Source organism: Zingiber officinale, chromosome 5A, assembly GCF_018446385.1.
Source record: "Zingiber officinale cultivar Zhangliang chromosome 5A, Zo_v1.1, whole genome shotgun sequence".
Taxonomy (NCBI): Eukaryota; Viridiplantae; Streptophyta; class Magnoliopsida; order Zingiberales; family Zingiberaceae; genus Zingiber; species Zingiber officinale.
The window spans coordinates 31,351,099-31,363,932 of record NC_055994.1 but is presented as its reverse complement, the minus strand read 5'-3'; the positions used below and the strand labels follow the sequence as shown (position 1 = coordinate 31,363,932).

At 36.2% G+C, this 12,834-nt stretch overlaps 2 protein-coding genes across 2 annotated transcripts in view; one reads left to right on the top strand and one right to left on the bottom strand.

Moving 5' to 3' along the window:
• Positions 1-351: 351 nt before the first annotated feature.
• LOC121982734 (heparan-alpha-glucosaminide N-acetyltransferase-like) lies at positions 352-6,224 on the bottom strand. Its single transcript, XM_042535830.1, has 12 exons — positions 5,898-6,224; positions 3,394-3,531; positions 3,221-3,302; positions 3,038-3,114; positions 2,188-2,294; positions 1,869-1,980; positions 1,652-1,768; positions 1,481-1,572; positions 1,327-1,393; positions 1,172-1,250; positions 840-1,075; positions 352-756 (listed from the first exon to the last, which is right to left on the bottom strand). The coding sequence occupies exons 1-12, from the start codon at positions 6,135-6,137 to the stop codon at positions 733-735; spliced, it is 1,371 nt and encodes a 456-aa protein (XP_042391764.1). The 5' UTR covers positions 6,138-6,224; the 3' UTR covers positions 352-732.
• A 5,402-nt stretch (positions 6,225-11,626) lies between these two features.
• Positions 11,627-12,834, top strand: part of LOC121979505 (pollen-specific leucine-rich repeat extensin-like protein 1) — a 35,640-nt gene continuing 34,432 nt past the window's right edge. Inside the window, exons 1-2 of the mRNA XM_042531494.1 lie at positions 11,627-11,660; positions 12,319-12,822. Coding sequence (XP_042387428.1) covers positions 11,627-11,660; positions 12,319-12,822 — 538 coding nt within the window. The remainder of the gene's footprint in view (positions 11,661-12,318; positions 12,823-12,834) is intronic.

Genomic DNA, 12,834 nt, shown 5'->3' with positions numbered 1-12,834 from the left:
CAAAATATTCAAATCATGTTTATATAGACATGTTAATGTTGTTCTATTTTATTTTTGTTGCACATATAGTATTTTCATGATCAACCAAATAAACACACACTTGCTCTACTATCCTTTTAAATTGTTTTCATTTCGTGTGAGAAATTAAGTTGGGTGTGTTGTCTAATTGCCCTCCCCATCTAGCCCAACTGTAGTCTAGCATTCATCATTTGTCGTGCATAACCTTGTGCGACGACTATATTCCTCTGGCTCAGCACTATAAGAGATCTACTTGGACAATGTGGTAAAAAAACTCATCTCATCTTAATACTGACCTTAACAGAACTAATGTAATTTGGAACAAACACCCCCATCCACTCTTCTCAATTTCAAAGAAACCAAACTCAGAATGTCACCAGAGTCAGTGAATTTCCCTGTTTTTTTTTCTCATACCAGACATTAGTACCATTTTGCTAGAAGAGCATTCTTCAATATATCACTCTAAATAAATCACTTCAAATTTACAACATTCAATTGAAAGACCTGGAATTGCCATTTAGTGATCCTGGTTAGATAATATGCACCCTATAAAATACTTAGGAACCACATCTGGCATATTCTCATGAATAATTTCAAGCATTCTCCTCTTCCTCATTCATTAGATCCTTTGACATCTCTTACCATTGATTGAATAGAGACAGAGCTTCAATTCTTTCCAGGTAAGGATGATGCGGTGAAAGAGATAAATGATGTTTAGGAAATGCCAATGACCTTCAACTGTGCATACACCAAGTGAAAACAAATGGTCAGCACAATCTATAGCAATGGAAGGGTTTAATGGTTGGGTTTTATTTACTTACTATATTGTTCTCAGGCTCCCTCAAGTAGAATCCTTGGGCAAATAAAGGGAAGATGTTGCAACCTAATAGAATGTAGACCATCAATGCATGCGTCCCTAGCCATTCCATGACCAAGGTTGGCTTCCTGTAGCCATAGATGTCAACCAGCACATAAACCCCAGTGAACATGACCCCAGCAGTCCCAGCAGTGATGCAGGTATAACTTGGTGTGTATAAAGCCTTGTTCATATGCATGCCTACACCAAGGATTACCAACTCCAATTGGTTGGGAATATCTGAGCAACACAAAAATCAAATCGACACAATAGGAAGAAAGACAATGTCGTGGGTACCGTAGAAGTCTAATGAAAAAGCTAATGCTAATAGACAAAAGGAAGCAATCATCCACTGCACAATCCTCTCCTTGTGATCCTGTAGTTTCCTCAACAATGTGACGTATGCAAACAACACTAGTGGCAAATTAAAGATCCAAGTTCCTGTACTTTACCTTAAAGTGTATGATGACGTGCCCAAATTGCAATCCAATCAAGCAGGTAACAATTGCCATCATAGAACTGCAACGCCAACTAGTTTACATTTAGCTTCACACACATGGTAAATATCACAGAGATACATATGGTAGTAACAGGTGGAAGAGGAACCTAAGAAGTCCTTCGGGATCAAAAGGAGCTTGGCACCATGAAGGAGCATCAGGTGGAAGTGGGCCAGTACCTGGTGAGTTAACACTGCATTGCTGAAGAAAGAGTAAGCCAATAGGTTATGTAGCACAAAATTGAGGGATCAGTTAATAAAAAAATCAGTGTATACAATACCTCTATTCTTCCATACACAGGATGTCTGTGTAGATGTTGGATGCCAAAGACTCTGCGGTCAATCATGCCAGCAGCATTACAAGCAGGCCCTGTATCACCTCTCACAGCACATTTAACCTAGAGTGGGTGTTAGAAATTCATCAACGAATTACTGTAGGTATGGCATAAGTAATTAAGCATCGATCAAGTAGATATGATATGAAGCGCATTGACTTACTGAGAAGGTCCTCAGTGTGAAGCCTGCCACTGGTATGTGATACTCCCAATCAGGAACATATAAACCATACAGAAGAACTATGTAAATTGTTGTAAGTGCAAGACCCACCAACCTATGTGGAAACACGCCAACATCAGAATGATATGTATATAAGCAACTATAATTTGCTACATGAAAAAAAAGAGCTCTCTCTTTCGTTTGAGTGCCTATTCTTTAAATTTATGAAACATACAGTTGAATTAGTCACTATGAAGTTAGAGGAATCTAAGATTGATCATACACTTTCAGAACAATAACCACAAAGGAGAGATATATTTACAGCTGCAATTGGTGTTGTTGGATCAAGGAATATCCAGAATGAACATCCTGATCTCCTTTAAGCCAGATTTCACATATCGCAGCCAACAGATAGGCTATTGCAATTCTCTGTGGGAAGGAAAAAAACACGCTGATTAACTAACCTCTTAAGGCAGTACAACTAAGTTGGAAACAATTAACTCAATATTGTTTTTTTTTTTTGTGGTTGATGTAATCTTTAGCATCATGTTAGCAAGTAGGTTGCTCAACTCTCTAAGATTATGATATCGATGGTTGTACCCTGTGGCATCTTCAGCACCAAGATGATGGGAGCATAGACACTGTAGGTGGTAGGTTGCTGAAGTCAAATTATGATATCGATGATTGTACGTTGGGGCATCCTCAGCACTAAGATGATGGGAGTATGGACACTTAAATTTATGCGATCTATCTATCTATACACATATGTATAGTGGCTTGGCTCTGAACCATATATGATCAACACAATAGGACCATAGGATATAATATAGTGAAGTAGATGCATATCATTCATTAATGCCTAATTCTATCTACATATCATTCATTAATGCCTAATTCAATGATCATTTATAGATGATTATTGGAATCAGGATACAATGGAAAACATACTAGTGTTTGGAGTTTATATGTGCATGCATTCGTAGTTTCTAGATTTTTAAAATATGACTAAAATGCCTCTTTATATCTTGTTCCATTTTATATAACAGAAGGGACATCATAGATGAATTCATCTTCTCTAATAGATTATCCACTATTTCTTCATGTCTATTTTTTCTTGCTTCACTTTGCTTCTATGAATTGCCCATCGTATATATGAACATAATAGTAGCTACCTGTAGGACACCCATCCATCGTATTCTCAAAATATCGACTCCATATGTTAAATCATAAAGACCATGGAAATAGCCACCTGACACAATAAGTTAGGAAGTAAGATGAGAACAGAACAATTTCCTCAAATAAATGAATTTAACCATCCTTTATTTCAAAGTGGTAAAAAATAACAAATTACGTACCTTGAACTACAAGACCTACTACAAAGAGCTTCGTTGCTCGAAGTATCACTTTTTGAGTTGCCATGGCTTTATTTGTGACTCTCTAAGCAGGAAGTATAAAAAGAGTCATCCTTTTGTACTAAACTCAATAGGTGCATCTCATTGTTTGAACTGAAGAAATTCAATTGTCATACCTTACAGGTAACTGCAAGAGCCACGCCAACAATAAATAAGAAAAATGGCATCACAAAATCAGCAAGGGCTACACCATCCCAAGGAGAGTGGTTGATAGCAGGGAAATATGATCCAGCATTGTCTACAAAGATCATGAGCTACAAGACACACAAAATGTTTTAGAGATGAGAATTTTAGATCGCTAAGAATCATATCCCAATTTCACTCCAAAGAAAACTAGCAAAAAGTATATGTGATTTTCATTAACATAAACAATCTGTTGATCAAATGCAAAATAAATGTTCATTGGCAGCATTAATGGGATCAATTTACATCAAATTACTTAATCCTCTAATATGCTCTGATGGTTTATTTGCTTTGATTTACCAAAAAACAGAAACAACAGGTATAGTATATTCCATCCAATGAATCCACATAAAGATTAATAATGTTGAGTATTGATCTGAAAATTTAGTTTGTTTCCATCTTTTGACCTCAGAATGTTCAGAATCAACAAAAAAAAATGGTTCTCTTGTCAATCAAAACTCCTTTAAAATAAAAATAATATTGTCAAATCATTTTGGGTTCTCTTGTATGACTAGAAGATGGATCAGAAATTCTAGAGACAGGTTCTTTTAGACATTGACTTGACTATACTTTATTAGTTTCTGAAATGAGTTATGTGTCAAGTTTCATGGTTAAGCCTAAAAGTCTTTAGCTATCCACTTTATAGTTATATCTTTGTAGAATTAGGGACCTATTGGTAGAAAAACAACGCCTGATGTATAGTTGGATATATTGACACATGCAATTGCAGTAGATATGTTGTTAAATTCCAACTTACATCCATGGCAATCTATTAGACTTGCTCTGCATTAGTTTAACATATCAAAAGATGGAAATTGTCAAAACCCAAATTGAATCTGCCCAACTTAGGCTTCCAACCTGACTTGGAAGACCAGTGACCAATGTTACAAAAAAAAAATTGTGTTCGAAATCCCATCTCAGGTACACCAATTTTAGAAAAAGTCCTTTTCTATAGAACATCCAAAACAAGACCACGCTTTGAACTGAGCCTCCCACTGGTTTCCAATTATTTTTTCCATTTGAATTGGAATACAATTCTGTTCAACTGGAATGACTCAACTAATTTAATAAGACTGGGATTGACCTTCTTGTTTTCAAGTTAACCAGTTGAACTTATTGACTTCCTGTGATTGAGAATACATTGATTTGTAAATGCAATTATTATTTTTTTGTCAAATATTACACTTATAATTGCATAGTCTAGCCATAAGTAAGTTAGATATGGAGAATTTTTCATCAAAGGCCGGGGCTTCAAATCTATAACGACACTACTATTAGAGCAAGCTAAAGTTGGAGAACTTTCTGCCAAAGGTTGATGGTTCTAACCCATAAAACCAACAATATCTATTAGATTAGACAAACAACGAGTGAAAAGAAGCAAAGAGTAACGATCTAAATTTAATACATTGCACAAATTGTGCCAAAAAGTCCCAAACATCCAATCAAAAGATAAAAAAGAAGAAACTTAGGTGTGGGAAGCACCAACCTTAACAACTATACATGGCATAGTCGTGTGTGTCACTCCACGCATCTACTGCTATTTTTGTTAGCCAAACACAATTGAATATTATTTAATTAAAAACCACTAAAAAACTAACGTGGAATGCAGTGCAAGAAAATTAGTCAAGGGTTCACAGGCTTGACAATAAATGGCACCATGACTGCCACAGGGACAGAGATTCTTAAAATCGGTCCTTAGGTGCTCATGACCTACTTCTCTACTCTACTGCTCTGCTCACCAACCTATCTGTGACAGGAACTTGATTCACTCACTCAACTCAATCTGTAATTGCTCTGCCCCAGAAATTACCTGGAGCGATTGCAATGTCTGAAACTGCCAACAATTAGCTGTCTCGTGAGAGAAATGAAGTCACTAGTCACGGCTGTTGTTCCATTCCGTAGGCTCCAAAAAAGAGAATGCTGACAAGGGTGTTCAAGTTTTTGTTTCGATGGGAGAAATTGATGGTTTTGCATTTTGAGAGGAGGGATTATGTGATATATGGCATTGTGTGCAGTGTCTGGATCATCTGGTAGTAGATCTATCTTGTACCAACATAATATAAAAGACAAAAGAAGAAGAATGCAAGCATCTGTCCACATTAACTGGCAACAAGAGTAAGCTGAGCCCTTTATTTCCAGGGAAAGCAATGAATTCAAAATCACGCAACGGAGAGCAGGATGTTTTGACAAGTCAACAAAAATCCACCCATTTGCAGCACTCATACTGCATATATTCTTCAATTAAGAAGAACACAAGTAATGGCGAATTGGCGACGGATTCAATGACGCAGAGTAACCGGAAAAAGAAAAACCAGATCGATGGCATTGTTAAATAAGAAGAGAAATAAATGAGAATCTTTCGCGAATCGCGATGGCGAATGGCGATCGGAACAAGTCCGACAAATCAAAGTGAAAGCCGGAAGCGAAACGTACGTACCGCGACGGTGAGGCCTCGGAAAACATCGAGCGAGGCGAGGCGCGGAGCGCGCTTCAGGGGGGCGAACTCTGCCTTGTCCAGCGGCGCGATGCTTTTACCGGCGCCCCTTTCGAGGTCTCTGTGCGCAGGCCGATGCTCGCCCTCGTTGCTATCGTCGACGACGGAGAGGGCTTCGTGGTTCGGATCTGCGGCGGCGGTGCTGCCGTCGTCGGCGGCCGCGATGAGCTCATACACCGCCATGTTTTGGATCTAATTCCGGTGGTAAGTAACGCGAGTGGGTCGGGTGTGGCGAACCGCTCGTTTTAATTGTTTCTTTCCAGATGGCTTCCCTCCATCGGCTGCTGCACCTCCGCCGCCTTTTATAAGGAAAGGAAGCGTGCGCAGCGCAGTATAATAATAATAATTTACAATTTTAATGGACAAAAATTAAAATTATTAGAATGATCAAAATAGTATGTTTTTAAAAAAAAAATTATTTATCATTAAAATATTTTATCGCTTCTGATTTTTTTTTAAATTTTACAAATTATATAATATTGTTAAAAATAAAATACATATTTTAATACAATATTAGGTGACGTTGGAATTAAGGATTTGGAAATGAGGGAATAAATTTATTCTCAAATTTTGTGTTTGATCGATGGAAATGTAATTAAAATTTTGAAAGAAAATCCAAAAACTTGGGTATTGATGAAACTTATCTCCTCCCTTGGGTTTTGATGAGAATGGAAGTAAAAATTAAGTTTTGGACGAAAATACCCTTAATATATTTGTTTAATTTTCCTTTCATATCACTTTCTCTCTCCTTGTTCTCTCTCATCATATTTTCTCCTTCCTCGCTATCGTCGTGATGGGCTCTATTTTCGAAAGATATGTAAGTCCCCTCGGATGGGTCTAGTGGCTAGCACATGAGGTGTTGCCACAATGAGGTCTGGGGTTCGAATATCAGCAAAGCCGAGGTAAATACCTCCCTTATGTGCTAGTCACTATTCCAAAGGCTAGTAGCCGCCTATGATTTACCTCCTCCGTGTTGGCCCTGGGATGAGTTGACGGGAGCGCTGGGGGTGAGCGTATTCGCCTTTTGCCACAATATTTTCTCCTTCCTCTCCCGTGATTTACCTCCTCCGTGTTGGTCGTAGGACGGGGCACTGGGGGTGAGCATATTCGCCTTTTTGCCATCATATTTTCTCCTTCCTCATTTTATTATCATACTTTCTTTCTCCTCAATCTCTTCTATCATACAGACTCTCTTCTCATTTTATCTCATTACACTTTTTCTCTCATCGCACTTTCTCTCTCCTCATGTTTTTGTTGGAATGTATACTATAAGCCTAGTTTTTGTATGAACATCTGTTTTGAAATATTTTGAAATGAAAATCACTTTGGTCAAATGTTTGCATTTTATATTTATATATATGTCGATGCAGTTGTCTATTTAATTTATATTGTAGATAACATGGTGTGTGGTATCACACAGAAGATCATGTTATCTGTTCCTTATAAATTATAAATAATAGTTCACAACCAAGATGGATTGGGACAAACCATTAGAACGATTGTAGTATAATTTGGTATTAATCTGTCTTGACCATAAAATTACACTAGTACACTATGTGTGTATTGAGCAGGACCATTTGAGGTTGTTCGATTTATATTGACTATATAAAAGAACAGAACCTCTGTTATTATGGTTGTGCATCCTCTTAATCTCTATATAATAACAAGCACGTATACTTAGTATTTATTTCTTTAACTTATCAATGGGTGAGATTTATTCGTTAAATCAATAGGCTAGATGAATTGGGAAATAATACTATTTATATGGTATGTTGTTGATTATAAAAGGAATTTGTGTTCTAATTATTTAAGTTGATGATGTCCGACGCCATTATTATTTAGGTCGGACTTAGTCCGGCATGATAATAAAGTTGAGTGGTACTACTCTTGGAATCAGATGTTAATTAATTGAGTTGTCAGTAACTCATTTAATTAATGGACATACGATATCTTAAACACAGGGAGATTAACTCACTCATGATAAGAAGGAGCTCATATTGTAATATGGGATTGGTGCGGTAGTTCAATAATAATCCTTTAGTGGTATAGGTTATTATTGATGGACTTGGGTTGGGTGTTCGAGCCGAACATAGAAAGTCCAAGCTCATCAGGAGGCCTAAACCAATTCCTCCTTTAGGTCTCTATTATAGCCTCTATATAAAGTCTCGCATCCACCCATCCATAACTTGGTTTGGTTTAATTTAACTTGGTTTGGTTTAACTTAACTTGGTTTGGTTTAACTTAACTTGGTTTGGTTTAACTTGGTTTTGGTTTGGTTTAGAAAGAGAGATTTTTTTAACAGAATTCTGTTATTTTTCTTTTTTTGTAACCAACGACAAGCTTATAAAAAGGAGTAGGTGGTGGCCCCTAAAACCTAATTTTCTAATTCCACAATTCTCCTCTCCTCCTAGGGTCGGCGGCACACATCCTTCTCCTTGTGGCCGGCGTCCCTCACCTCCCTTCTTCCTCCTTGGTGGCCGGTGCCACCTTCACCTCCACCTAGGGTCGACGCTATTCTTCCAAGCTTGGGTCGACGCCCCTCCCCTCATCCTTGAGGGCTGACAGCCCTCCTTGCTAGGGGTGGCACCCCTCCTTGCTAGATCACTTGGTGGTCGGTGGCTTGGAGAAGAGGAAGAAGTTGAAGAAAAGGAAGAAGCTTAAAAGGTGCCTCATTCTAAAGCCTCCTTTTGTAGCCAGCAGTTTGGAAATCGAGAAGAGAAGGAGGGTGGTGTTGTCTTGGTAGATCGTCGCTCACACGACGTCCAAGAAGAGGAGAGGAATATGGCAGAAGATCAAGAGGTCTTTAACTACAGAGAAAAGGTATAACTAGTTCTTTAATTCCGTTACGTAATTAGTTTTATTTTTTTTGTATCGATTTTGAATACCAACACAAGAGGCCAGCGATCTTGTACTTCGATCAAGGTGTGCTTTGATCATTCAAGAACTTGCTTTGATTGATCAAACATATGTTTGATCGAGCATGCAGGTTACTAGGAAAAGTTCTGTTCTTGTACAATTTTTTTTGTACAAGGAAATTTAAACAGAACGAAATTTCAACCTCTTCAGTTTTCTCTCCCATCACACTCACTTTCTCTCTCATCGTACTTTCTCTCTCCTCAATCTCTCCCATCACACGCTCTCTCTTGTTATTTTCTCTCATCATACTTTCTCTCTCTTCATTCTCTCTCATCACATTTTCTCACTTCTCATGTTCTCTCGTCATGTTTTCTATGTACTAGTCACTATTCCAAAGGCTTATAGCCGCCGGTGATTTACCTCCTCCATGTTGGCCCTGGGACGGGTTGGCGAGGGTGCTGGGGGCAGACATATTTACCTTTTGTCATCATGATTTCTCTCTCATCATACTCTCTTTCCTCATTTTTCCTCATCATACTTTCTTTCTCATTATATTTTTTCTCTCCCATCACACACTCTCTCTCCTCATTTTCTCTCATCACACTTTCTCTCTCTTCATTATCTCCCATCCAATTTTTTCTCTCATCATCTTCTCACTCTCTCTCATTACACTCTCTTTCCTTATTTTTTCTTATCATATTTTTTCTCTCTTCATTCTCTCTCATCATATTTTTTTCTCTTATCACATTTTCTCTCTCATCATATTTTCCTCTCGCATTCAACTTTCTTTTACATCTAATTTTTTCTCTTATTTTCTTTTAAGGGTAAAAAAGAAAATTTTAATTTATTCTAATAGAAAATATTCAATTAATCAAATATTATTTTTAAGAGTGATATACAAGCTTATAATTATTTCCATTCCATAATATTATGATTCCTGATTCCTAAAAAAATTAAACGTCACCTTAATATATATTCATTACCATAACAACAACTAAGTCTTATCCTAATAATGTATAATAGTATTCTGAAGTATTATTTTAATGATAAATTAAAAAAATATCATTTTAACCTTTTTAATAAAAAAAGACTTTTAATTTTTATCCAAATTTAATTAAGCAATAAAAAATTAAAATAGGATGAATTTTATAGTTATTTGAAAACTCTTAATATATTTTTTATATAAAATATATATAAAATAATTGGCAGGAATCTAACTTTTGACCAAAACTTTCTCGAATACCGTAAAGATTTTTTTTAAAAAAAAATCTTTCATAAATATATTCTTAAAAATTATATAATATGTTTTTGGCATCATACACTTTATCAAAAAAAATAATACATAACTAAATTTTAATTAATATTTAATGTTAATATATAATTGGATGTCTACCACTATTAAAAATTTAATATTTAACTCAATATTTTAGAAAAGTTGCTGGTTAACGACTGTGCGCGCCGCGCAACTGATTTTTATTTTTTTTATTTTTTTTAATTTATAAATTAAAAAAAATTAAAAAAAAATAAAATAAATATTTTTTTAAGAGTTTATTTCTAGGGTTCAGGCTTTGGTTATAGTGTTAAATTTTTTTTTTTTAGATTTTACCTCTGGGGTTTAGGCTTTCCAATTAGGTTATATTGTTTGGTTTTAAAAAAAATTAAAATAAAATTAATTTAAGCATTTATTGAGTATTGTAATATGTTAAGGGAATATATTAAGGTATTAAAAATTTATATAAGGAAATGTTAAATTTTTTAATTGATTTTTTAAATTTAAAATATTAAAAAAATTAAAAAAAAAAAACTGACCGATATATATCACAATATCAAAACACTATAGTTCGAGTTAAAGATCAAAATTTCTACCCAATTCATAATTTTAAACTTTGACCTTAATTAACCTATAATATTCCGTTCAGTCCTTTAAAAAAAAAAAAATCCCTAGCAATGGAAAAGACGTTTTGATGATCAGATCATTAGCAAAGAAATAGACGTAATTTTTTTTTCCAGGGATGGAGAAACAGAGAACTTTAAAAAAGGACCAACCTTAACTTGTGCTAAAGAACCTTGTGCTTTTTGCATTGATCGATGGAAAGAGGAATATATGCAATGTGGAAAGACAAATAGATAGATGAGCAAATAAAACGAGCAAAACATGGTGATCATTAATTAAACACACGCGCATTGCATTTCGTTCGAGTGTACTCATAAAAAATAAAAATAGTCGACGAGGTAATATCTAATTGGGATTCGATTCCTTACCAATTTTCACGGGTCGTCAAAATAAATTAAAAATATTTACAACAGATGGTCCAAAGTCTAGTATCTCATAGTTATATATTTCATTTAGAGAAAAAAACTTTATAAATATATTGTTGCTAGGATCGAATCGTAGGTATTTAAATGATAACTTGATGGAACAAAAATAATTAACTAGATAATACCAAACCTAAGGCGACCGACCCAACCCACAAAAGTTTTTCAACCGTCACCAAATTAAATCAGGAAGCACTCAAGGTCGGCAGTCCAAAAGTCCAGTATTCCATGATTATACATTCTATTTGAAAAAAAAATCTCTACAAATATATTATAATTGGGAATAGAACCCTAGATATCTAAATAATAACGAGACGCTCTTTCGAAGAATAGAGTGTACTCGTACTAAAAGGTGAAATTTATTACTCTAACGGTTCTCCGACAACTGTCTTATACTATTGAAAATTAGTCATGGAAAAAAGATAATTCGTTAGTTTGATTGAAATTAGTACTTGTTTTCATAGATTTACCATGTAATAATGTACCCCTAACTGGTAGGGATGGAAGTCGTCGTTCGATATTGGAATAGATTCTGTTCGTCATCAAATTTAAAACTTATGGGTTAATAGGCTATTATTATAAGGCTGGTCTGGGCTTCCAGGAAACCACAAAAAGAGTATCGTCTTTTTAAAATATATGTTTTGTTTTTCGGCAGTCTGCTGGTCGTCAGTAGCATGAAACGGATGTGGATCAAGAGGCATTATCTCTGTTTCTCGTATATTGATCATAATGATATATGAGAGTATAACTTTCTCCCAGTAAGTACCTTTCTTTTAATAATTTTTTCATAATCTTTTAGGGTGCGTTTGATTTAAGTTATCATATATAATCTTAGTTATATGATTACCAGACAATCACATAACCTTGATTATGAGGAATGAAACATAACCTAATGTTGTTTGGTTTAATTTAGGTCATGCAATTAAACTTTATTTGTTTGGAGATTTTAATATATAACTTACTATGATATTTTACCATATTATCCTTAGTTTAATAAAGTATGATATTTTATCATATTATCCTTAGTTTAATAATGATAATATTATTATTAATAATGATATATATAAATAAAATTGAATAATATTTTAATTGTTTATTATTATTTTAGGAAATTTTTAGATAATTTAATTAGATTTTAATTAAATCTATTCAATTTATCTGAATTTAATAAGGTTTTAATTAAATAACAAAGTTAAAAACAAATCTCTTATATCCCTCTTCCTCGCGTTTCTCGCTCACACGCCTACTCCTACTCCAGCCGCCGGCTTCGACTCCCGCCGCCTGCCGCCACCCCCCTGCTGCCACCTCCAGCCACCATACCTGCTCGCACCGCCTGCTCTCCCTCTCACGCCGCCGCTCACGCTCCCGTCGCCCCCTCCGACTCCCGCCGCCTGCCGCCTGCCGCCATCCCCTTCTCCTACCCCCTGCTGCCACCTCCGACTGGCATGCCTGCCCGCACCGCTTGCTCTCCCTTTCACGGCCTCGCCCAGGCTCCCCCCCCCCTGCCGCCACCCCCTCTCCTACTCCCTGCTGCCACCTCCGGCCGTCAACACTGCCTCGCCACCTCCGCCCGTCAACACGCTCGCGCCACCTGCTCAGCTCCCACCGCCCGCTCCTGCTCCACCTCCTCAACACTGGCTCTCGCTGTTGATACGAGACCGCCCAGATCGACGACCTCGGCTCGCTCCGATCAAAGGTTAAGTTGGGA

Excerpts from the sequence above, each read along its gene's own strand:
- LOC121982734 (XM_042535830.1), bottom strand. The coding sequence starts at position 6,137 with ATGGCGGTGTATGAGCTCATCGCGGCCGCCGACGACGGCAGCACCGCC. Across the intron at positions 3,303-3,393 it reads CTCTTGCAGTTACCTGTAAG|AGAGTCACAAATAAAGCCAT; the intron begins GTATGACAATTG and ends CTTCCTGCTTAG. Across the intron at positions 1,981-2,187 it reads CAACAACACCAATTGCAGCT|GTTGGTGGGTCTTGCACTTA; the intron begins GTAAATATATCT and ends GTTTCCACATAG.